Genomic DNA, 24,987 nt, shown 5'->3' on the forward strand with positions numbered 1-24,987 from the left:
AGAGCGTTTTCAGAGAGGGAGCTGTATTTTGCTCCATGTTTATGCAGCATTTAGCTCAATGGCGGCAATGATCATGGCTGGGTCTTTCAGGCATTATGCTAATACAAATAACAACAAGGAGGATTGTGTCCTTCCAGGTACCTCATATGGTGCAGATCCAACCGAGGGAGTGTATGAGTGGGAGAAAGCAGTCGCTCAAAGACACACCAAAAAAACAAGGCAGAGTCAGACAACTGGTTTAGTTCTATGATAAAATAAATATTTCAACTCCAATTTGCCAAGAACAGTGAAACTTTGTTCAAAAATCCATACGTATAACAATACACGTTGAGTGGCACAACACTCTGTGATTATGTCGCTGCAAGACATGCATGAAACAGCTCCGTATAGTACAAATATTCACACAATATAAAATGGTATAGAAATATATGTTGGGTTATAAGCTACTCGTCCTGGCTACATCTACTCTGTAAGAACCCAATGTGAATGGTCGGTTTTCACTGCTTGGATTTAGCTGACAACTGAGTGCGTTTATGTGCGTGCGTGCATGTGCTCTCTTGAGACCAGAAACCGTAACCTGTGGCTACTGCCTCTTCCCTTTGGTAGATGGGGATTCATTTCCATTAGTGGGTGGGCCACCACTGATTGCCTGATTCCAGCAACCAAGCACACTAGTCAAAAGCTTCCATGGGAGACATTAGTATATATGATGCAGTGGGTAGCTAACTCAGTGTAATACATACCTTGGTACTGCTGCTGGATGCTTGACGGTCACACTAGTCTGTAGGGAATAGGAGACAGTCCAGCGGAGGGCAACAAAAATGGTTAGAGGGCTGGGGACTTGACTTGTGAGAAGAGGCTGAGGGAACTGGGCTTATTTAGTCTGCAGAAAAGAAGACTAAGGAGGGATTTCATAGCAGCCTTCAACTCCCTGAAGGGGGGGGTCCAAAGAGGATGGAGCTGGGCTGTTCTCAGTGGTGACAGATGACCGAACAAGGAGCAATGGGCTCAAGTTGCAGCAAGAGAAATTTAGGTTGGCTGTTAGGAAGAACTTTCTCACTAGGAGGGTAGTCAAGCGCTGGACCAGGTTACCCAGGGCTGTTGTGGAGTCTCCATCCTTGGAGATTTTTAAGACCCAGCTAGACAAAGCCTTGGCTGGGATGATCTAGTTGCGGCTAGTCCTGCTTTGAGCAGGGGGTTGGACTAGATGTGACCTCCTGAAGTCCTTTCCCACCCTCATTTCTATGAGTCTATGAATCTAGGACTGATCCATCAACGTTGAATAAGTTTATTGCGTTTAGGAGAACAAAAAGGGCCAGTTTTTCCAATCAATACTATTTTAATACATTCTTAGCAAACTGCAAATAGCTTTTTGCTCCCATCTTGATGTTTTTCTCCATGTGTTTAGAATGAGGTGAAATGAAGGTAGCAATTTCTGGTTTAAAACCATCTACTCTCCCCAGTGCTTTAACTTCAACATCTTTGTTCACAAGACTCAAGACAAGTATGTCTCGAACACTGAATACCCAGGCATATTGATTGTCCTTTTCTATAAATCCATCTGAGGACCATGTTTGCATAGGTCCCATAAAAATGGTGTACGAGGGCCCTTAGCTTGTATTGTGAAGAGACAGCATGGCTGATTAGAAAAAGACAATACACACATATACACACACACACACACACACACAGAAACCCCAGCCATTTTGGATCTGTTGAATTTTCCTCATCAGTTTAAAAGTACTCTCAATTCCTTTTTTGCCTTACCAGTGTCTTTTTAGCATCATCCTGCAAGGCAGGGTTTCTGATGTGGTTGCATTACAAAACATCCAAATCCTATCTATGGTGGCTGAATTTAAGACCAAGGATCCATACAATGTGCCTCAAAGGCTATTTGAATCTGCAGATCCCGATTCAAATTCTGACTCCACTGAAGTCACAGCTCCCAACACCTCCGCTTGGGTCAGAATTTCACATCTTGGGGTGAATTTGGGACTGGTAGCACCCACTGAACCACCTATTTTATTGGTTCTGCAGAAGTCTGGACCTGCTCAGTGTTTTCAGGGTGACATCCAAGAGAGTTTTGCATCATTTAAGACCATCACGTGGGGATAAGGTGCAACATCCTTTATACAGAAGTGACTTTCACCCCATGTTATTATTCATACTTTCAGCTCTTCCGTTGCCAAGCTCACACCATAAAAAGATGACAGCGCTCTCATTGCCATTCTGGTGCCGCTGTTCCCCGAACTTTGCCAGACCTATTGGCACTAGCGCCGCACGTCTGACATTTACAACTTGCTGTGGGGTGCCCGAGGGAATACTGGATAGATGATGTGACCAAAAATACATACATATAATCTTACTAAAACATAAGAATAAGGGAAGCGGAGAGTTGGCTAGAACTGTTGTTGCTTGTCTGTCTTACCCTAGTAGAAAAATATAACCCTGTAGCCAACACAAAATATTCAGCTTCATCAAGAGATTAAGGAACTACTTGAACACAAAGGAATGGTGTGGCTTCAGTCCTCTGGCTCCTGCAATTACACTGAGCGTTGCTTGAGCATGGTATTAGATAAAGCAGTCGACAGGCCGTGGATCAGTTATCCAACAGGAGATGGGATTTTCACCTCCTCTCAGGCATGACATGAGTAGAGTTTGCTGGCAAAGTCCCAGTTCCTTCCTCCCAAACACACAGAATACATCCATTCTTTTACATCTGCTTTGTCAGTTAATTTGCAAAGGAACTCAAGCCAAACCCATCTATACCAGAGACATGCTGGATACGAGAGCTAATGTGTTAGACAACCATTTACAATGCAGCACTTCCAGACCTTGGTGTATTGTGCAGTGAGCTTTGAGTGAAGCACAGACCATTTCAATAATATACAGTTACTTCTCTTTGCTAATAACGACTGAAGGATACTTTAGGCAGAACTGATCTGAACGTGGAAAAGTGGCCACCTCTGAAAAGCAAGTTGTAGTGTCGGCAAAGGGAAAAAGGCTGCTTACTTTGCTGTGTTGCAAAGGATGGCTAACAAGAAGCAGTTGATGAGGGGCAAAGGAAAGGTTTCTTCACTCCAATATACGTTGTGAGGCTCCTCCATTCATCTTCGTTCCCCTAACCGCGGGCAGCCTATCCAGGTTATGCACCCATGAACATCCCCATGAAATCGGATCCATTCTGAATGGAGACAGGAGCTCCCGCACTGTTATCCACAAATATGGAGGTGTATTGTCCAGCCTGCACATGCAAAACAGAAGGAGAGAAAGGAATTTGACAGGGATGCCCAGTGTAAAAAGGAGGGTGAACTGCAGCAGGAGTAGGGCCAGGCTGAACATGGGGATCCCTCCCCAGAGGGATCAGTCATATAAGATACTGCGGCTGCAGGAGATGGGATTTTTCACTGCAACGTTGTGTCTTTGACTTGAGAGGGCCTAGTGATGGAAGAGGGAGAATTGCTCAAGGGGTCAGAGCAGTCAAGCACTGATCAGAAGACATTCCCTACTCTGTCACTTTTAGGCATATGATTCTCTGTGCCTCAGTTTCCCTTCTGTGAGATGGAGATCATTAATGATGCTTTCCCATCTCTTCAGTGTGCTGTCCACATGAGGATGACGTGTTCTCAGTGCAAAATACTGAGTTGTTATTTTCACGGCATCGAAGGAAGATGAATTTTGGTGGATGAACCTGAAGACTAGGAGCCAAGAGATCTGATTTGTGTTCCCAGCCTTGACACAGACCCCTCCCCTACCCCTTTGTCACCTTAGGCAAATCATTCAATCTCAGGGGGCCTCAATGGTGCCTTCGCTGCAATTTCCATGCCAAACCCTTACCTGTAGCTGCAGCAACCCATGCACGTAGACTGTGAAGATTTTGCTGTTACTTTCCAGGCCAGCAATAACCTCCAAAGACCTACACAGAGGGGAGAAAAAAACAGAACAGAAGCATTAAAGCAGCAAGTCACCAGATTGCTTTGTAGCCTTCCTTTCTCACAAAGCATTTCTGCTCTTGGGATGTCCTGGTGTCACCAGAAACATGGCCACGTTGGCTCATCTAGTCCACTCAACTGGCTCTGGCAGTGGTCAGTAGCAGGTGCTTCAGAGGAAGCTGTACAAACCCCTGCGGTGACAGCTATGGGATACTCCATCCCTAGGGAAATCTACTGTCCAAAAAACTCCTAGAAGGCCTATAAGGTTTTACCAGAACATGCATAAAAAGCAGGAGCAGAACGAAAAAGACCTGCATTTTTAGAGGACCTGAATTCCCACAGCTCCCACTGACTTTAACTGGGTGCTCAACTCTGCCGAAAGCCAGGCCTCTGCTTTCAGTACATTTTTCTCGCAATTATAAATCACACTAATCCCAGATTTCAAAGGACGCCCCCAGAATATTCAGATCTAGTAGTCAGTGTACAGTAGCTGCTCTCCAAATAGCCAGCTCTATGTCTTTTTTTCAATCGCATTTCTGCACATCATGCCACAATTTGTTCGGAAGAAGTGTGTTGACCCTCAGATATATTCTGACAACCAAGAAAGGTTTGAAGAGCTAGCTCTACCAAAATTAAATACAAACATAATGATACCTAATTTTTAATAGCAAATTCAATAATATAATATGGAAAAGATATAAATGACTAAACAGTACAGATGAGGCATATCGAGCAAATGATTAAAATGTATAAAATGTGCATTTATCCAAAGAAATAACAGCCTTGGTAACATTTAAGAGGGTTTTAAATTCATTTCTCTAACTCCTAAAGTTGAAAAAAAGCCTCTAATAGTCAGAGCCTCTAACTAAGGAAAAGGCCTTCTCACCTAGGTTTCAAATTAAGTTTTAAAAGAGCATTTATCTTAGTGCACCTACAAATGAGCTATTCAAAATGAACCATATTTCTGAGATTAAACTGAGATTAACTCAGTAATTTTTTGTATATTGAGTCAGGCAGTAGAATGTAAAAATCTAAGTAAGTTAAAAAAATCTATATGCATCTCTATATCTATATATTTAGATATAGATAAAGGTATTATATAGCTCTATATCTATATCTAGATACGTAGATGTATAGAGATACTTATATAAGCATTTCTAATAGGTGTTATTCTAATGAATATTCGTATACCTATTTTTATTCCATATCTGAGTTATATCTTAGCTAGAATTAGCCTTGCCTAACATCAAATCACTAAATGTCCTCTAGGCACCTGATAGCCTAATTTTTTTTTCATTCCATCTTCCTCGTATTTTCTAAAATGCTTCACATCTTGTGGCATCCTCTAACCCGACCCTATTCTTTGCCTCTTCTTCTCTTACCCAAATTTTGGTCAAGCAAATGCTCTACCATATTCATTCAGGGTCATTTGAAATGCACAGAACATCATTTTCATGGGGCAGCTCACCCCTGGCACTCCACGCAGCCAAAACCTAACTGGGGGCTCTCGCAAGGTTCCCGTCTTCTCTCCTACCCTGCAGAGGCCACCCTCAAGGGCAAGGAGCCAAGATTGGCAGGATGTGAAGCAAGGGAGATGCTCTGTCTTTGCAAAAAAAATGGAGCTGGTGGGGCAGCGACCATCAGGTCAAGCCACTGGAACAGAGCTCGAAGCCAACAGCATGCTAAAGAGGAAGAAAGCTGCATAAAGGCCCAGGGCTTTTGTTTGACTGGGATCCTCCAAGATCTATCGTGTCAACAGGTACTACCTCTAGCCTCTTCCCCTGGGAAACCAACCCCACCCTACCTCCCTTCCATGGAAGGATTGTGAAGAAACACACAACAAGTGCAAACATGTAGAGTTTCCAGCCCCCTTGCATGGAAATAACTTGCGTGGGGGGACTATTTGGCCCATAGAGAACAAACCACTTGGCACCAAGCGTGAACTGAGAAGCCGAATACATGTGTCATATCCTGCCCAAAGCCCAGCCTGGGTGGGGACTTCCCATCATTAATCTCTCTTTCACCGTCTCCTTCCCCCTCTCACTCCCAGCCTCAGCCGAAAGCCCCAAGGGCTTTTTCAGCTCCCTAAAACTAATGACTGTGCATATAGGCATCCCCAGCAAATTCCACCGGCTCCTATCGCAGTGCAGCCGGTGCCAACAGCACGCCTGTCCAGGCAGGCTCCCTGCCCCTCCGCCCTTCCTCCCACCACCCAAGGACCTGTAAGGTCCTCACCCACCCTAAGAAAGCAAGAGCAATGTCTGTCAAAAGCAAACATGGCCTGTGCTTAGCCACTATGACTGTTGAACTCATAGGACACCCTAGTTAGCCCCATAAGACCATCAACAGCCAATGTAGACATGGACAGCCAATGCAGACACATTGGACAGCCAATGTAAACATGTTTCCTCATGAAGACTGACCTAAAGGAGCTTAATTGAATCAAGCTACTTCTTAAACTAGTTTTGACTGAGCAAGGACATGGTAGAGGCCATGGCCGCTGCTCCATGATGCTAGAGTCCCTGGCCTTATGATGGCTCCAGTCCCGGAGAAAGGATGCATGGGGCAGACCGTTATATCACGCAGAGAATCCTGCTGGCCTCAGCAGGTCTGCACGTGTGGGAGATGCTCTGTTTAAATGGACCCTTTCGCAGGATCAAGGCCTCTGACTGCACCTGTAAGGCTGAAGACAACTCCAGTAGACCTAGGGAGGCAGTTACAGCACTACTAATAACCCATAGAGCAGCTCCTAGTCGGTGGGGAAAGGGTCAGTCCACAGTCTGCTTTAGCTTAGATCTTAGCCCTGTGCTCATGAAAACAAGGAAGACAGGTTACAGCCATAGCAGAAAAGACGTGGGGTTAGCAGCCATTTTTCAGTACTGTTGCTCCTAGCCTGGTTTAAGCTGTCGGGTGGGGAGACAGACAGACAGACAGACAGAACTTCCCATCTCTTCTTTGATTGAGATGAAAGAACTTCCCTGATGAAAGGCAGGCAAGGTCCTTTGGGTAGATGTGATATCTTTTGTTAGACCAACTGCGTAGTTGGAAAAAAAGCGCTCAGCAAGCTTTCGGGTGCAGTCAGGCCTAGGGAGTCTCTGCTGGTCCCTGATGAAAAGCACTTTGTTTTCCCTGAAGTGCCTTCATCAAAGCAGTGGGGAGTTTGGAGGATCTGCTAAGGGAGGAAATCTCCCTGCACCCAGCTCTGTTTATTTTTACAAATGGTTTCTCTCTCTTCTCCTCTCCTAGAGGCATGAAGTGACAATCAGGCCCAAGTGCCTACAGCTCTAAAAATATTAGGACTTCTAAATAAACACGTCCCAAGCCAAGCCGTAATGGCATCACGGGCCTTACAAGTTAAAAATGTGCTTCTGAGGAACGAGAGCCCAACTTCAAAACACCCCAGAAAATAGTTTGCTGATAGTGAATCATAAGGAAGGAGGAACAGCGTGCATTTTTTATAAAGCCTCCCCCCAGAAGGACTGCCAGAACAGCCCCTCTCGTTCCTACTTAGGTAGTTACTTTCTGCAAACCTGAAATGTCCTTCCACAAAACCGTCTACAGCTTTAGCAGGATTAGGAAGTCAACGTAAGCCCTGTTTGCACTACAGAATGGAACGCAGGTTTTTGGCTGTGCTACTAATGAAGAAAATCAGGGGAACAAGATGGCCTTTGGCTGAAAATAAAAACAGCCCGTTTTCCTTGGCAAGCTATATGAATAGCCTATGATTTTCAAATCCCTCAGGTGATTTTGAAAACCTCTGCCATTGACCCACACTGGCTAAGGTCTTCACTAAAAATGACCAGCTTCTTCCACTGGGAACATTTTTCCACATCCCAAAAATATGATAGACAAGATGCATCTGGCAGGCTCTGCCAACCAGAGTCCCAGGGCCAATGATCTCCAACCCATTCCCAGGGAAATCAGGAAGGACAAGACTGTGAAGAGGACAGAGGTTTGGTGCAGGACGGCAGAGATATACTGCATGAAGGGAGCTTACCCAGATGTTCGATTCGACCTGGTCCCACATAGCAAGGACCAGGAATGGAAGGCGACGAGTGAGGCTATCCTAAGACAGCAAAAATGCGAAGGAGACACGTCCACCTCTTCAGTTCCCCACAGCTAGTCTCATCGAGCTCTCGCCTCACCGGGCACCAACAGTATAAAAAGGAGTTGGCAAAACCAAGTGGGTGCCAGCTTTTTTGGCCAGCAAGTTTCTCCTGTTCCCCACAGGTCAACGTGCACCTGGCACTCCCCATCACCCTGGTTACTAATGGGTACTTTGGCACCGATTGAGTCTTTTCCACAGGCCAATGAAACATAAGAGCAAGACATGGTATTTATTGTGCGAGGTCTTATTTCGATCCCTTTCCTCCAATAAAAGTCTTGCATTTAGGACGGCTGCGGCGAGGTCGATTCCACCGGGGACGCCCCGCGTTGCCGAGCGGGGAAAAGCGGTGGGTGGAGAGGCTAGCATGGCAGCGCACTTAATGGGTTTTGTGGGCTGAGGTCACGCCTGTAAAGCTGGTTCATGGACATATTTTCGGTGGTGGGCCTTGCTCCGGCTTGCTCTATCCTGGCTGGTGCGCAGGGCAGGAGGGACGGATCGTCTTCGTCCCGATGGTTCCTCCGGGAGTTCTCCGACAAGGAGCTGGCTGCTATACGTGAGCAGCACCGCCCTCTGCTGGGGGAAATGCCGGGCCTGCATGAGCTAGGAAAAGCTGACGAGGGCCGAGCTTGCCTCTCTAGACCCAAAGCGTTGGTCTACACTGCAGTCAAACAGGCAGGAAATCCCAGGCAGGCTTAATCTGCCTAGCATGGGGAAGACCTGGCAGTGTGGACTCCAGCCCATTGAGGGTGGTGGGCACATACTTAGGTTGTTAGCTTGCACTGAAGTCTGAGTGCCCTACACTAGTAACCATGATAACTAGATGGGGTGGACTTGCCTATGCTAGAGTCACGCCTGTGGGTGCAGTGCAGGCATACCTCAAGGTCACTTGATCCTCTGCTGTCCCTTAGCTCCCAGACACGGGATCTGCTCTAGTGTACAAGGCAAAGGTGCTGCTTCCTTAATGCATCATTTCTGCAATCCCCCCACCCCACCTCCACTGTGTTTCTGCCGCAAGGGTCAGGCATCCTGTTTTCCACATTCTTAGGAGCCCAACGACTCTTAGCGAAACTCAGATTCCTCCGTGCCAAAGTCCATTTAGAATATGGGCTGCAGGATCCTAAGCTGCTCAGACGCCTTTGGAAAGTTTCCCTGCAGTCTTGTACTTTCATGGCTTTTCCTTCTCTCCCTTGAGAAATAACATGGCTCCATGCCGTGCCATGCAGAGCCCCCCTGAGCTAGTTCTCATACCAAAGTCGACATGGATGGCCTAAATATTCCAGACCCAGTGCCATGCTAACATGGCTATACCACTTCCCTGCTAGGACTGCTGCATTCAGAACAAACTTGGTAACGGCACAGCTCTGCCTTGATGCCTCTCCTGAATGCCCCAAACTCTACTAAGAGGCCAATGAACTCAATAACCTGTGCCTTGAACTCAAATGCTCACCATGATTTATAGATGCCATCATGGAGTGATGCAGTCTGAGCATCATGGAGTCTGAGCAGCCTTTTCACAGATTTCATGGGCACCAGGTGATGGGGGGGAAGAGCCTTATAGTTCTTGGCACATTTAGCACCAGGAATCGCAGACCATCCATCTACATAGCAATGCCTTATTTCACAGGCTATCAAGCCCAATGGTTGCATTCACAGTTGACCATTAATGCAAGAAAGTTCCCAAATCAACACTTCACACCCACAAGAAAAACTACAAGGAACAATATCCAAAGCAGCTAGAACATGCTATAACATACCCCAGGCAACAGTCTAGGAGACCAAGGGCCCTTGCCCTGACACTACAAAGACGGGGAAGTAATCTATGAATACAGACACAGAAGAGAGAGGGCCATGCCCCACACTACAGCCCATGTCCCCACAGTCCATGCCATTCAGACCTAGAGTGATTGGTGTGATGCTAAGCAGAAAAGCAAGACCCTCCAGCCGGGAACCTCTGGGTTTCTAGTATGGGTAGCAGTATCAGCATACTTTAGTCAAAAACTCCTAGACTTAGTGGTGGCTATCATCCCGATCCCCTCTCCCAATCAGTTCAGCGTTTTGGAGGGCAGTATCAACGAGATGCTAAGCTCCAGCCAGATGGGTTGCAGCTGAAATAACAAACACCAAGCTAACTTAATCCGCCCAATGCTGAATTAACATGTTGATATCTCTCTGCAGTGACATCTAAGGGGTGGGTTTGTGGGAGTCTCTCCTCAGGAAGATTGATAGGCCGCTGGGTCGGAAAGGTTGCCATAATGACAACTTGTACATCTCCGGGATTTAGCAGGGCTCTTATGTTATTAAGCAGAGGAAGCAGTTGATGGGTGTGGGCTGTCTGAAGTCAGGGCAAGGGAGAAACTCCATTCACAGCTAATAAAACTTGTAAAAGCCACAACAGCTCCTGTATTTCCGAACCACATTCTTGTTCTTTCCTCCTGGAAGCAAAATGAAAGATTCAGTCTTTCCTTTCTGACACTTCTGTATTGCTCTCTCAACTCAGCCCCGTCCACCAAGTTCGATTCTGGCCCCTGTGGGACCATGACTCTATCTCTCTCTAGGTACAGATTATTTACACCCAGTAGATAGCACCGTTCATTCCCAAGGAGTCGGGGCTCACAGCAAGACTCACACAAAGCTCAAGGACCAGAGGTTTCTTTCTAAGCAAGGCCCTATTCCCTCCCCACTTCCTTGGGCAGAGAGTTCCTGGTTGATGAAGTTAAGTCCAAAAGGTTTCCCAGACAAGCTCAAACCACTAGTCCTTCAAACTCACCAACCTGCCTTCAGGAGTGCCAAATGCCTGAAGACCTATGGTAGATACCTTCACTGCAGTCAATGCCACAGCTGTAGCAGAGTATCAGCATGCCTGAATGAGCTGGGTGCGGCACTGCTGGCAGTGCCAGGCATGGAGCATCGGCATGGAGCAGAGCACAGAGAAACACCCAAGTATTAATTCAGCCTGTGCTTCACTCCGTGCTGCGATGGGTAGACTCCCCGCACGTCAGCCAGCAGGGGTAAGTCTATGCTATACTGATAAATGGACATATCCAACTGTGCCATGCTGTGTATGGTGGGGGAAGAAGAAGAATTCCTTCAGGCCAGCTGATCATCCAAGACCTGAAAATTTTCAAGGGAGAAGAAACCATGACCATCACCCGTCTGGCTTTCTACATAACATGAGCTGCAGAATGCATCCGGGGGCTCCTGTGTCAAGCATATGACCTCTGTTTGCATTGCAGCAGATTAGATGCATGTCAGATTTACCCTTCAGCAGACAGTCAGTGCTCATAATGGAGCGTAAGTACAGCATAGATCGCCCTTGTGCTGACCAGCACTTAAATCGGTCACACTTAAGTGGTAGGTCTTCAAGTTCAAAAAGCAAGATTTCAATTTACTGGTCTATTCAGGTCACTGAAATTCAACAGGACAAAAGTTTCCGAGCAACACAACCAGAAAAAATCTTTTTTTTGCGAGGAAAGGTACATTAGTGCGGCGATTATGGGACAGCAGAAAGGCTTCCTACAGCTGGTAAAATGTCATTGGGGAAAACGAAAACCAACTCTGTTTGATGATCAGTTTTGAGAATACGTTTCCCAAAAACAAGAAGGAAAGCCAACAAAATGTGCTAACCAGAGCGTATATTCACATGGTCTCTTAGGTAACTCACCCCAGAAGAGCACGGCTCTTGGACCCCATGACTGGTTCGAAGAAGATAAAAGCCTTCTATAGTTACCAGCTCGTGGCTCAACGGCTGAAGGGGTTCGAGTTCTTATTGCTGAAGGCTGGATGGACTCAGTAGTGCCTGACTGCATGTCACAGACCTCACACTGCTAACAAAGGCACTCCTTCAGCTCAAATGATAGGGCTTTCTGCATTTGGGGCAGAAATGACTGGGTGGCTGTGGATTTACTGAGCTTTTGCAAAAATGGCAACTCTGGTACTATAAAATTAACAGTAAGCCTGATGGGTTTACTCTGCCTCTCTGCAGCAGGGGTCCAGAGGCCTAGAGTTGTGTAGCCTTCCTGCCTAAGCGAGGCTGGTGAGCTAGTTTTCAAGCCTCGATAATGCACATCTTAGTCATAGTAAGCCAGCCACATGGTACTAAAGGCAGCATTTTCTATCCACAACCTCATCCGGTTGGGCAGTAAAGCTGCTGCTTTGCATAGGCAAGTAAAAAATATATTACAACGTCCACTTGCTAAATGGATCTGTGCAGAAGCACCCTGTTAAGTTTCCAGTCATGTCTTTTATTAGATTCAAGACAAATGTCCCTCTTGGGCTTTTTTTAAATAAGGGTCTGAAACGTTTCTCAGTGAATTTCATGAAAGCAGCAACCAAGAATAAAAGTCTGCCTGGAACGAATCAGGTTCGGCCATCAGGCAGCTCCACATGGATGGACGTCCTTCCAGATCTCAAGGGGGACCAGGTGCTTTAGGGGTAAGGGGAAGAGTAGTTTCCTTTGCTGGCTCAGCCCAAGGACTTGTGCAAAGGAAATCAATTATAATAAGCGTGGCTGAGCAGCTCAGGGAAGTGGATTCCTGTCGAGGAGGGTTTGAACTAAGGAGTTCTCTGAGGTCATCTCACATAATAATTAGAATAATAAAGCCCGATCCTATTAAAGTGAATGGCAAACTCTGATGGACTTAAATGAGGCCAGGATTTTGTTCCGAGCTTCCTAGCAGTCTCATTCATTAAATAGACAATTACAGCTCGCTGCTCTGTAGTGAAGCAGAGAAATATTGTTCTTCCTCCCCATGCAAAGCAGGACCTCGAGCCTGCAGAGTTAAACTATTTGCCTAGATGCAAACCTAGGAAAAACCCAAGGATAAAATACAGACCACACATAAAGAACATAACTATCGACTTTGGTGGAATGAAGAGGAGTGGATCCAAGCCCCGAGCCTCCTGCCGAACCTGCATTGTCAGAGCGCAGGTTAGCCCTGAACCCTAATGGCACGAAGGAAGGGCAGAGATAATAGTACGTTTGCATCCCACTGCCTCTTATTGAATTCAAAAGCTGTTCGAATGTCCACCACGTACAGAGGTGATGCAGGGCATCCACTAAGCAACTGAGCAAGCAGCTGCTCATGCCGCGTAGGTTGGTAAGACTGCTGTGACTCACGTGTATCGGTGACAGAGGGACTCGATGCAAATCAGCACACGGATGTTGTCTCTGGCTCGGAGCTGCACTTTACTCTTCAGCTCACTGTGGTCTTGGAAAAGAAGCAAACCATAAAAATAAACTCACGCTGAAGCACGACATACGATCAACCTGCCCCTCATGGCTCCATCAGTGAAACACACTTCTGGGGGTTGATTGAAACAGGCTATGTCAGGGAAGGCCAAAGGGGAGGAAAAGCACAAAGTGAATAGGTCTGCGGGTTCTGAATCACCTTGCCTTTCAGCTCAATTTGCAGCTATTTCCCCCCTTGTCTCCCCCCACTTTCCTTAATCATTCGCAGAGGGCACGTTTTCCTACATAGGAATGAGTTTGGGAAGGGAATTCAGGGCTCGTAACTGAGATCTGTTGATGAAGACACAAAGTTCATGCTGTAGAAGAGAGGCCTCGTGCTGCTCAAATAGCAGATTTATGCTACAGTTCTCAGAGAGCAGATCCCAAGCACTTCCAAGGCTGCAACATATTCCCGCCGATCGCCTGCCAACAAATTCCAACTAACAAATATGTGAGTCAACATTGTGATCTGTTTATGAACATTTTGCTCTCTGAAGTCAACCAAGAAATTTGTTCACTATGAATAATTCAGTCAGCCCTAACCCTGGCCCAAAAGCCATTTCAAAGTCCGATGCAGCAGTCCCTAATAATAAAGTATTAAGACAGAGAGCCATAAAGTAGCATCCCTTCGGCAGAAAGTGCCACGGCAGAGAGCAACACTCACCAATGTGGACATTGGCTGAAAACTGGTAGATGCCAGACACAGGTGCTGTGAAGCGCCCCGTTGCCAGGTTTAATCCCGATCCCCGGAGGAAGGCTCCTTTGGCCAAAGGCTGTGGAGGAAAGAACAAAAGGCCTTGAACAAATCCCTCAGCAATCTGAACAACAGGATCTCTGTCCATCATGCACAGAACAAGCGAAAGTGGATGAGTGAGTGTGTATAGGGAGGTAGGAAAGGCCTCTTCTACCTCCCGGGAAACACATCTCATGTGTGAGCTCTTTCTTTGAGTAGATTTAATGCCCATGAAAGGGAACAACTTCCCAGCACTGGCCAATATTAGAGACAGAGCATGGCTTAGTGCTCTGCAGCTGCCCCGTGCCCTAGTCTACCAATGCACCTTAGTCCTGACTATCAGTAGCCCTTTGCTACCCTGGTCCAGCATCCCCCAATGCTAGTGCATCTCAAGCCTTACCCCCCGACTCTGCCAGCTCCGGGGACCCCTTTGCAATGATGCCTCAAATTGCAGTTCCCCCCCGACACCCACTCTTCCAGTCCTGCATCTCCCTAGTCCTCCCAAAGTACTTCAGTCAGTACCAGCCATGCCCTCGTGTTATTATTACAGTCCTGGCTCTCTCCTGTGCCAAGCTGCGTGTTGGCTTTGCGATGCAGACACAGTGGAGACTACGTTACGGGCCTCCACAGGTTTTCTACCCACTCCGGGCTTCAGGATGACATGTGTGATTTCTCAACCCTGCACAATCTTGCTGATCTTTGTATCTATATTTAGCTTCGCTGTCCTCTAAGCATGAATTCTCTTTGAAAACAACAGGCAAAACTCGAGCAAAGCGACACGCGGCATCTCCCCACGCAAGGGCGCGATCTCAAGTCAGACTCGCAGCAGATTATCTGACTTAGCCTAATATAAACTCGGCATGGTGTGTTTATTGTTAGCTTTGGCCTGCTCAGTATGGGTTTGGCTAGAGTTAGGGAAAAGCAGGAATAACTTCAATGGGCCAAAAGAGCTTGTTACTCAGAGAGACAGTCTCTACCGTGAGGGCATTTTGTGCCATATCAGTGCGTTGGGACAAACAGAGCCATAAAATGCCCTTGAAGGGTTCACGCTGCACTGATTTAACACACAGGACAGCACTAGAGGATGTGTATCCATGCACATACAGATGCACATGTACTCACACACATACACAACATCTGCTGCAAGGCCAGATTCACGATGTTGTCACTGGCAATCCTGTTAATGCCTTTTTGCTAAGCTCAGCTGCACCTGAAGCCACATTTCCCTCTGATGTATGCCACATTTCCATCTGATGATGCATGCAACACACAGCTTTGGAGCCCTGATAGAAATGAATAGTGTGGTGTGTGTGCATGTATCTTTCCCTCAATAGGCCTATCTCTGACCCAGTGTCATGGGTATGTGTACACCATCTCCCCGGTGTCCTCAAGGAGAGAGGTTCCCCAAAGCGTCCCTGCTCCTTGCTCGCATGCACCAAACCTGGAGACATGGCAGCCCGGGGCTGCCTCCTGCGGCTGCTCTCCAGCATGTCAGAGACAGCAGGGTGCCTGGAACAGCTTGACCACCACATTTCTGGTTTTGCCACCCAGGGGTGGGAGCAGGTGGACATGACAAGCAGGCTCAGAAGCCTCCCTCTCTGAGACCGGGGAGTGGATGCACCCTCTCAGAGAGACCACCGGCCGAGACAGGGACACCGGATCACTGGATCCCCTCCGGCTATGAGAAGAAAGGAGACATCTGACAAAGGATAGTCTCTTAAGGCCCTGAAGGAATCTAGGATGTCCTCCCATCCAAAAAAGCCTGGCAGTGCCAACTTCCAAGACCAATTTCTTTGCCCTGGCCTTTTAGGAGGGATAAGGGCTGCTGATCTCTGGGCATGCTGGTATTTGTTTGCAGGGGGGTGCTGTCTGGTAGAAGGGCTGAGCTGACTGAAACATGCAGTTGACTTGGCAATTTTCAACCCTTGGCAGGGCACCCGCAGCCTGCAAGCAAGCTCCTCAGTGTGCTTCTACACTGCAAGGGGAAAAAAAATGAGTAAAAATAAGCCTTGGCCTTCATCCAGAATGAGCCAGTTGTAATTCCTAGATCTCAAATGCACTTCACTCTATTATATATACATACACGCAGACATACACACACACACATATATATATGACAGGCAGCTGTTAATATCCTATCTGTATACATTATATACAATAATTCAGGGGTGGCCTACCTGTTGTACATGTGTCACAAGTGACATGGGAGGCCTCTGTGTGTGGCACACAGCAGAGCATCAAAGGGACAGGCAGCAGAGCAGCAGATAAGGCAGGAAGCAGAAAGCAGAGCAGCAGATCAGGCAGGGGAAGGGGACCAGAGCAGCACTTGGGGAGGGTACGGGGCTAATTAGTGGCATGTCTCCAAACACAGGTTACCTCCCCACCTTGCTGCACACTCTACCCATTGATGGGGGCTGGGAATCTTTCACTGAAGGTTTAAGGTAGGGACCCCCAAAGCTGAGAGCTGACAAACTTATGCATTGATTTAATTAAACTCTTATTGAATTAAATCAGTGGCATGTCTGCTAAAAAGGCTGGCCCCCATTGCAATAATGTATAATAAGCACATGAACACACACACACACAGTGTGCATGTCGGTGCATGTGTGTATAGTGCCATCCCTGCTACAAACTTTTGTCAGCTGTAGTCCACAAGATAAAGGTAGCAGGAGTCAAAAGAGAAGAAGATCATTGTCTAACTTGATACCAATATACTGCCAGGCATTGACTGTGTTATTCCTGATTTACACCTCTCTAAGGCACAAGAAAACCAGGCCCCACGTGCATAAGCAGAACAGTGCCTGGGAGTTCCTCCATTCCTGTCTCCTTGCAACAATTCAATTAACAGCAGCAACTTAATTCCAAAACCACCAGCTGAATATGGAAAGTAATTTCAGGCACCAGTAAATTATCGCTGGTAAAACATTCCTGTTTCTTCATGCCCTTTGTTATTCTTCTGTGAGTGGAAGTCAATAATGCAAAGTGTCGGCTCTGGGAAGGGAGAGGAATCACTGGGCACCGTACTCCAGTAACCCGACAGCCACGAGCGCTCCCTGCTGGAGTCCCTGCCTGACCCTAGCCCCAGTCATTCCTCTGCTGCAGCGAAACACCCCCAAGACACTGGCAACCTGCTCTCAGGCAATTTCCACAGGCATCCCCGAGGCAGGTAAATCCCCAGCCCTCCTTTGCTCTCCAAACACAGGTTACCTCCCCACCTTGCTGCACACTCTACCCATTGACGGGGGCTGGGAATCCTTCACTGAAGGTTTTAGATAGGGACCCCCAAAGCTGAGAGCTGGCAAACTTATGCACCGATTTAGTTAAAGTCTCATTGAATTAAATCAGTGGATAGAACAAAAATCAAGAAGCCAGCCTGTGTGGCAGCCTCTGCAATGAATAGGGAGCCCTCTGACCTCCCAGACAGTGTTAAAATTCAGCTGCCAGATCTAGAAGTTTAGCTTGACCTCCAAACAGAGATACCGGGACTCTTCCTTGGAAAACTCCCAAGGTCTGCTCATCACAAGAAGCACCTGGGCTGCCTCTTAGCCCTGGTGGGTCTGGCATCGCTCCCATCATGTTCCCTGGACATCAGTCAATCCAGAGAGAAAAGCCAGAATCTCACTGCGCTCTCGAGACAGTGGCCCATTGAAGCTTCCCTGTGCAAAGTCCATTACTCCGAGTGTCCAAGAGGCAAATGCTTGAGGCAGCAGCCTGCTTGGACCATGGTGGACCAGGTCAGTGGGAGGGGGAGAAAAACTACCCACTTAATCTCAGATGCTAAAGACACTTGTGAGAACAGCTAAAGTAATAGGGAGAAAGACAGGGTGGGAGGTAGGGCAAGGGAATAACTAGCCCGGAAGGAGGGGATTTCAGAGGGGAATGAAAGCCCTGCTACTCTTGGGATACATCGCAGGTCAGGACAGTGAAGATGCCACACTTCAGTGCTTGACACTTTGGGACAACAAAATCCTGACCCCAAACCCAGTGGAGCCAGTGGAAGTTGTTCCAATGATTTCGGTGAGCTTTGGGCCGTGCCCCAAGTCAGCTGAAAGGAGTTAGGTTGGTTCCCTCCCTACTTCCAACTAGCAGACCCTTTCAGATTTAGCACGGCTGAACCAGAGGTGGAAGATTCACATCCCTTCCCCTGGATGCCCAAGAGAGGATGCTCTTGTCCCACCAGAAGCACCTAGCCTCAGCAAGCACAGTCTGCTAAAACCAGCACAAGCTAAAACCAGGTCCTTCTTGTCCAAAAGCTAAAATGAAGTTCTGGCACCCAGAGGTACAGGTAACCTGCCAGGCCCTCCCGCCCCAGCGCAGGGGCCGGCAGCAATTAGAAGGGACTGACGGGCATGATAACGAGGCATGGGAAGCATCAGCCCACGCACGGATTGCCAAGATGTCTTTATTCACATTCTCCCTCCTAACGAGGAGCTCAGGCGCTCTCTCTTTAGCCCTGCCTGCATTTCAAGTACAAACTTGCTCCCGAGACAGCACCTGCAGTGCCGTCTAACCAGGTTGGCACAATGTAGGCAGCGATTCCCTGCCGCAGAGAACCCTGCTCGGCATCTGCAGGCAACGTCCCTAGCAACATCTGCAGATCTGACGGGTCCCATTAGCTGTAAGACAGCTTTGCAGAGTAAGGCATGCAGAACAGGACCTTTCCAAGACTGGGCTTTGTGCAAATGCCAGGGAAATGCAGCCACTTCTAACTAAGGACTACTGGCGATTAGCAAGAAAACTAATTGCCAATTAAAAGATTTTAAATGTCCTCAGTCAGGCTCCAAAAATAACTTTGTAAAACATGTAGAGCTGCATATCTGTTTCATTGAAGTCTTCAGATCGAGTCTTGCCAACAGAGCAAAGATAATTAGCACCTAGATGCCCCTTCCCCATAACAGAACATTAGAATTCAATTTACAAACAGCCTCCAAAGGATGAGCAAGGAGTTAGATAGGTCTTTTACTATCTGAATATTATAGAGTATAACAAGTTCACTTGAACCTTTTAACTCCATTTTATAATCAACTCTAACATTTTTGACTGAAGAATTTTATAACCATCAGAAAGACATGGTCAGCATGTCTGGAACGCCCTTATAATATCAGTGATTTGTCAACCCTTTATAAGCCAATATAAACAGAATTGTAGTATGAAAGGGTCCTCCTAATTGCGAGAGCCACAAATTCATGCCAGGGATCTGGAGACCCCTCTGAGCCAACATTTCGTCCACACATGGAAGTTATTCTGGAATAGGACGATGTGTGTATTTGAAGTGGAAGGGCTATTCCAGAATAACCACATGTGCAGACAAGCCCTGGTAGCATGAATTGTAAGAAAGATGCCACCGTCAGAACCGTGCTGACCATGGTTTGGAGCCAGAAGGCCGCTCTGCCCCAGTCCTTTCTGGCCCGGGGCTGTTAGCTCTCTGGTGCTGCCAGCAGATGCTGGGCTCATTCTGGCCTGATTCTGGCTCGTTTTACACCTGTTGGGGTCCAGTGGGAGCACTATGTGCCTGTGGTTTTGCTGGTATGTGGAGCAGAAAGGATTCAGAGTTAAATCCTTGTCCCATTGAAGCAGAGTTTTAGGACTGAGGTTGGCACTGGAGGTTGGACTGAGGTCATCCCACTCTCACCTTCTTTGGAGTCAGGGCAAAACCCCAAATTTCAATGAGTAAAGAACCGAGGCCACATGGAATAAAGTGATGACATTTTCCCCAACAATGAGTGCCATATTCCCAGCAGCCAAACTCCATATGAGACATGGGCTCCTAGGACCCTTTCAGGAGAAATCCTGATCTACAGATCTACATGGGAGCACTGCAAGCAAAAGCCATCATATAAAAGATCCGTTCTTCAGGCCAGCGCAAGCCCAGATCGAGACACCCGCTTACCGACTGGAAGTTTTGAAGCTCCACCAGGGTCTTCTTGTCCACAATGACCTGCCCTTTCAGTTTGCAGTGAAATGCTTCCTCCACCCGTTTGTGCGGCGAGATCTCCTCCAGGGACAGCAGCAGTGGGGGCAGTTGGCTGGGGTGGGCCGAGATTGCCAGAGATGCCCGCCGTTCAATGGCTTCTGAAAAGAAAAGAAATCATATAGGCCACCATCTTGGACTTAAACTAAATCAACTAGATCAGAGTAATTTTTACACTAGCAGCCCATAGTTGTCAAATACAAGTGCAAAGCCTCCGCAGCGTTATCTATCAACTCCTTCCTTAAAATGCTCCTTGGCTATGATGCATACCAAAAAAATTCATAATGGACAGAGAACGGGTGCAGTCTCACATGAGGTCATTGTTTCTGTCTGCTTCCCTCTCTGTCTCTTTGTGCCCTGTGGTTGCCTTTCATCTTAATTGCAAGCTCTTTGGGGCAACAACCACCAGTTTGTTCAGTGTCTGCTCAGTGTCTAGGACAGTAGGCTTCCAGTCCCATGACTGACTCTCCTAGGCACTACCGTAAGACAAATCTTGAATAATAAGAGACCACACGGCATCCCTAATCAAGCCAGTCTGAGTAGACCAAGGCCATTTTCTACTCCACCCTACCCCTCCCACCACTCCTCTGGAAAAAGAGCATTTCAATTTAACAGATCCCACATTTTGGAAAGCTGCTCTCCATACTCTGTCTAACATCATCCTTTGCTTAACACGCTGTGGCCAACAATCCTGATTTTAGCCCGGTTCACAGTAGGGTTCCCTACCCCCCACCCCTGACAGTCCACTTCCTATGAATCTCAGCTTCCTTTTTTTCAATAATTCCTCCTAGGACAGAGGAAAAAAATGTTAACATGGTTCCCAGGTGCACCCCACAGGCTCCAGAAGATAAGCAAACATCCCCCATTGACTCTTTCTACCCTTGTCTTGATTGTTAAATCAGTCTCTTGATTTTGCAAGGCCAGATTCATGATGTTCAGAGATGCATAGATGCCAGGGTCTGAAGGGACCTCAACTGATCGTTGAATCCGCCCCCCATCGAGTCCGACATGGGATGTCATCACTGGCAATCCTGTTAATGCCATTTTGCTAAGCTCAGCTGCACCTGAAGCCACACTTCCCTCTAATACCATGGGTGGGAGGGAAGGAGAAGATTAACGCACTTAGGCCCAGAACCTGGAAATTTCTGGCCTGCAAACTGATCTCCATAAACCCAGAGCCCCACTGGCTTTGTGAACTCAAGTCAATGGGATTTAAGGACATACAACATAAGCACTTTGCTGCACCTTAATGAAGGTGCTCCTGCCATGACACTTGGCCGTAGGTGCCATATCTGAGAAAGATGCAGAGAGATGTGTAGTTCCAAGAGTTTTTACCTTTTAGTATCTCCTTAAACTCCTGCATCAGGACTTCCCGGGTGATTTCAGCTCCCGGTGCACCTGGAGGTCCCTGGGGTCCTGGTGGTCCTGGGGGTCCAACAAGGCCACGCTGTGGAAAGAGCCAAAAGAAAGCAATGAGGATCAGACCCCACCATCTGCACTGACACCTGATGGTTGTCTTGAACAAAGTGGGTTAGGTGCAACTCAGGAGAACAGCAATGGGGGAACACAGAGGCAGGGCAGGAAGGGGAAATACCTACTGAATACTCCTAGAAATCGGTCACCATGTGTGACTTGGGCCCTAAACTGATTATTAGCCTTTAAGAAGCTTAGAACTTGGTTTAACTGAAAACACCTTTGTACTTTAGTATTATCAGTTAAGGAGAAAAACTCAGTAGAAGAAATGGCTGCTTTTTTCAATACTTGTCAACAGAAGTAGAATATAAAAACACCCGCTTTATTAGACAGCCTTTATGCACAAGCACGCACCGCTTCATACATGCACACGTACCTCATTCTCCATTTATATAGCACATTTTCTCATAAAGTTTCCTCAGATGCTTTACAAACTATATATGCACACAGCACAGGGGAAAATGCAGCCCTCCCTGGGGTGGGAAGGCACCAAGTCACCCACAAAGCACCTTCTACAATACCAACAGGAGAGAAAATTTTGGCCCGGGACATAGATATTCAGTTGTTGGCATCACAGTCTAGTGGTAACCTACTAATTTCTTGTCTTTCCCTTTGCATCTCCTTTTGGAGGTGTTGCCATCATCCGGGCGGTGTACGAATGAGATCCAGGTGCGCCGTGGATCTGTGATTCGAGGGTCCGGAGATTCTAGCATCTAAAGAGAAACAAGAACACAGAAGGGACGTCATTGCGTCTCTTTGGCCACTGACAAGATCCCAACCTTGGGTACAGAAGGCTGGCGCTCCCTGCCCTCGCCACTGTCTGGGCATCTCTCAGATGAACCTCTGCAGCAGAACGGATCTGAACCAGACCCCTCCATCCAAAACACACTGACCTCCGAGGGACATGCGCTTCAGAGATGGCAAGTGCCAGCACAGCCTCCAATGAAGATCAGTTGGGATTGGGATCTGGGGTGTGGAAGGGTAGTTTTTATCATGTAAGGACATGGAGCGCGACTGTGGAGGTCAGAGCAGTCATCCTCTGCATAGGAAGACAGGGCTCTGAACTACAGGAACTAGACCCTATCTTGCAGGCTGCAGCAAGGGTTGCTATGTTGGGTAAACAACATTATTTAATAGTCAAGCACAAGACAAAGACTGCCACAGAGGGACAGAGTCATGCAGTTCAATGGGTAAGGCAACTGGGCAAAGTCATATGGACCCGAGTGAGCATCTATCCCAGAGAATGCTAGCGCTACAAGTTAAACTTTATAATATCTAGTGCTTTCCTTTTGAAGCTGAGCCACTGCACTTTGCATTTAACAGGCATTACATGGACAGCAGTGGGTACTTTTTGCCCCACTGGGAGCCAAGGTCTAAGCTAGAAACCTGTCCTTTTCCAAGTCATCAGCTGTTTCAATGGGCCCCACACCATCTGTTCTCTTATTCCTAGTCCCACATATCTCCTTGTCTGGGCTGCCCAACAGTCCAGCTTCAAAGGACAGTGGAGAAGAGCTTGGATGAGGCCTAACATGCTGCCTAGTGGTCAGATCCCTGTTCTGGGGAGTCAGAGAGACACAAGTTCAAGTGCCGCCTGCATGAAGGTTTTCCACAAGCCCAAATCTCCTGCTTCCTGGGCAGCTGTCCTAACCATTCATCTGGTGCAGCTCATACATCCACATTACACGGATAATGGAATTCAAACTGCATCAGGCCAAAAAGGCCACTTGCACATATTGATCATTTCCATAACTAAATGGAAGGTAACAAATTTTGGACCCAAGTGTTGATACCTTCAGTGCCTACCACAGTGTGTTCCTGGCTATCACTGGAGCTGCAGGGTGCCACCATGATATAAATATGAGCAGCATGTCTATGCCCGCTCTGTGCTATGCCCAGGTGTGCAACCAGGGAAACACTCTGCATGCACTATGCTTTCCTCCTTGCCACCAGTTGTGCCCAAACAGTTCACTCGTGCCTACAGGTCTCCCCTAAGCAAAGGTTGCTTAACTGAGCAGTAGTATCTATATGGAAATATCTATTGTGGTACACACAAGCACAAACATATGCATGCTGGCATGCACAAACACATCCATCTATATATCTTACATGCATGTGTGCATGCACATGCACTTTATGCATCTGCAGACACGTGCAGACCACACGTGCCAATCCCAAAGCAGGAGGTGCTACTGCTACACTTGTAATCAAAGGGAAGTTTTACCGGACAAGACACAAGGAGATCTCCTGAAACTTTCTAAAAAGCACCAATATGTGCTAGGCCTGGCCACCTGCCAGGCAAACAGTCAGATGAGACCTATACAAAGCCCAAAGGTTATGACTGGAGTGAGTGACTTGACCCCCATTTCTACTAGAGTTGTACAAGCCCATTTGCTTTGCTTAACTGCACTGAGCCAAAGATGGCCTTGATGCATTGAAGGCTGAGAAAAAACAACCATGCAGAGCAGGGACAGCATACAGCCAGCTGTGCCGCTTCGCCCTCCTTGTTAGGCTGGGAAAGTGCAGCAGTGAGAAGATCGTGGAGGTCAGAAATATGCAACCAGTTTGCAGTTTCCACCCGGTGATCAAGCAGACTATTTATGGCTTCACCTGCCTGATAAGTTAACACATTCATGGGAAACCCCTGCTACTGTCCCCCATAGACAACCACCCTGCTCACCCACCTGCACTCCTTTAGGAGTGAAAAGGCTGGATTCAAAGAGATACCATGAGACTGATAGCTTGACCATGAAATTTCCAGGGCCTAAAATGTCTTCCAAGTTTTAAGTGTCAGGTACATGTATGCATTGCTGTCATGGAGAAACCTTCCTGTTCTGGCAGGATCTATACTAAGCCAATGCTTCATGCTACCTTTGTAGTAAGCAGCTGGCACTTGATTATCCATTGCTGTTCCAGCTCCCCGCTTCCCCACCTCCTATTTATAACTGTGCAAAAGGAGCGTGTTGTTGGTGTAATAATGCTACCATGCTTGTCAGCAGCATTGTTCAGGCACCTGGCTTGGGCATTAATATCAATGAAAGTAGCAAAGAAAAGAAAGTAAGGCTATCAGTTCAGTCTGACTTTCTTTAACAGGATGACTACCAGTAAGGTTGCCATGCATCAGCTTTGCCAACATGAATTTTTTCAAAACCACCATAAATAGGATTTGTTATCCCCAGATGGGGAAAATGAGGTTTGTGTCATACACTTCATTCTCTTTTTACATTATGCACAGGTGTGCGCACACACACGCACGTGCACTTATGGGGAGAGGAAGAACACCAGTTCAAAAAAGGAGCTAATATAATGGCATGGACATGTGAATGGGTATATCTCCCATGCACTGCTAGTTTGGGCTCTCCCCTGAGTTTTTATCTCAATGTCCTTCGCCTCCTAATAGGACAGACTCTGACATGGCTTTGGAAGTGCTATAAAAGCCAAGGATAGCTTGCCTGGACTTGAGTATGCAAGTGGGGGTGGTGAGTTAGAGCCAGGACTTCACTATGAGCCAGACTGTGACCATACCACATTGCACTAGAAGAGTTG

At 47.2% G+C, this 24,987-nt stretch overlaps 1 protein-coding gene across 3 annotated transcripts in view; it reads right to left on the reverse strand.

The window, feature by feature from the left end:
- Window positions 1-1,201: 1,201 nt before the first annotated feature.
- The window catches only part of C1QTNF12 (C1q and TNF related 12), a 35,464-nt gene continuing 11,678 nt past the window's right edge, over window positions 1,202-24,987 (reverse strand). The window contains exons 2-8 of one of the 3 annotated variants that reach the window (XM_025198084.1): window positions 22,038-22,157; window positions 21,307-21,418; window positions 19,891-20,069; window positions 13,932-14,040; window positions 13,157-13,247; window positions 3,838-3,916; window positions 1,202-3,244 (exon numbers count right to left, since the gene is read on the reverse strand). In XM_025198084.1, coding sequence (XP_025053869.1) covers window positions 3,146-3,244; window positions 3,838-3,916; window positions 13,157-13,247; window positions 13,932-14,040; window positions 19,891-20,069; window positions 21,307-21,418; window positions 22,038-22,157 — 789 coding nt within the window. In that variant the 3' untranslated portion in view covers window positions 1,202-3,145. Of the gene's footprint in view, window positions 3,245-3,837; window positions 3,917-13,156; window positions 13,248-13,931; window positions 14,041-19,890; window positions 20,073-21,306; window positions 21,419-22,037; window positions 22,158-24,987 lie in introns of all 3 variants that reach the window. The other 2 variants (XM_006018810.2, XM_025198085.1) reach the window with 2 other exon arrangements.

This window comes from Alligator sinensis, unplaced genomic scaffold (genome assembly GCF_000455745.1).
Source record: "Alligator sinensis unplaced genomic scaffold, ASM45574v1 scaffold569_1, whole genome shotgun sequence".
In the NCBI taxonomy this organism is placed as follows: Eukaryota; Metazoa; Chordata; order Crocodylia; family Alligatoridae; genus Alligator; species Alligator sinensis.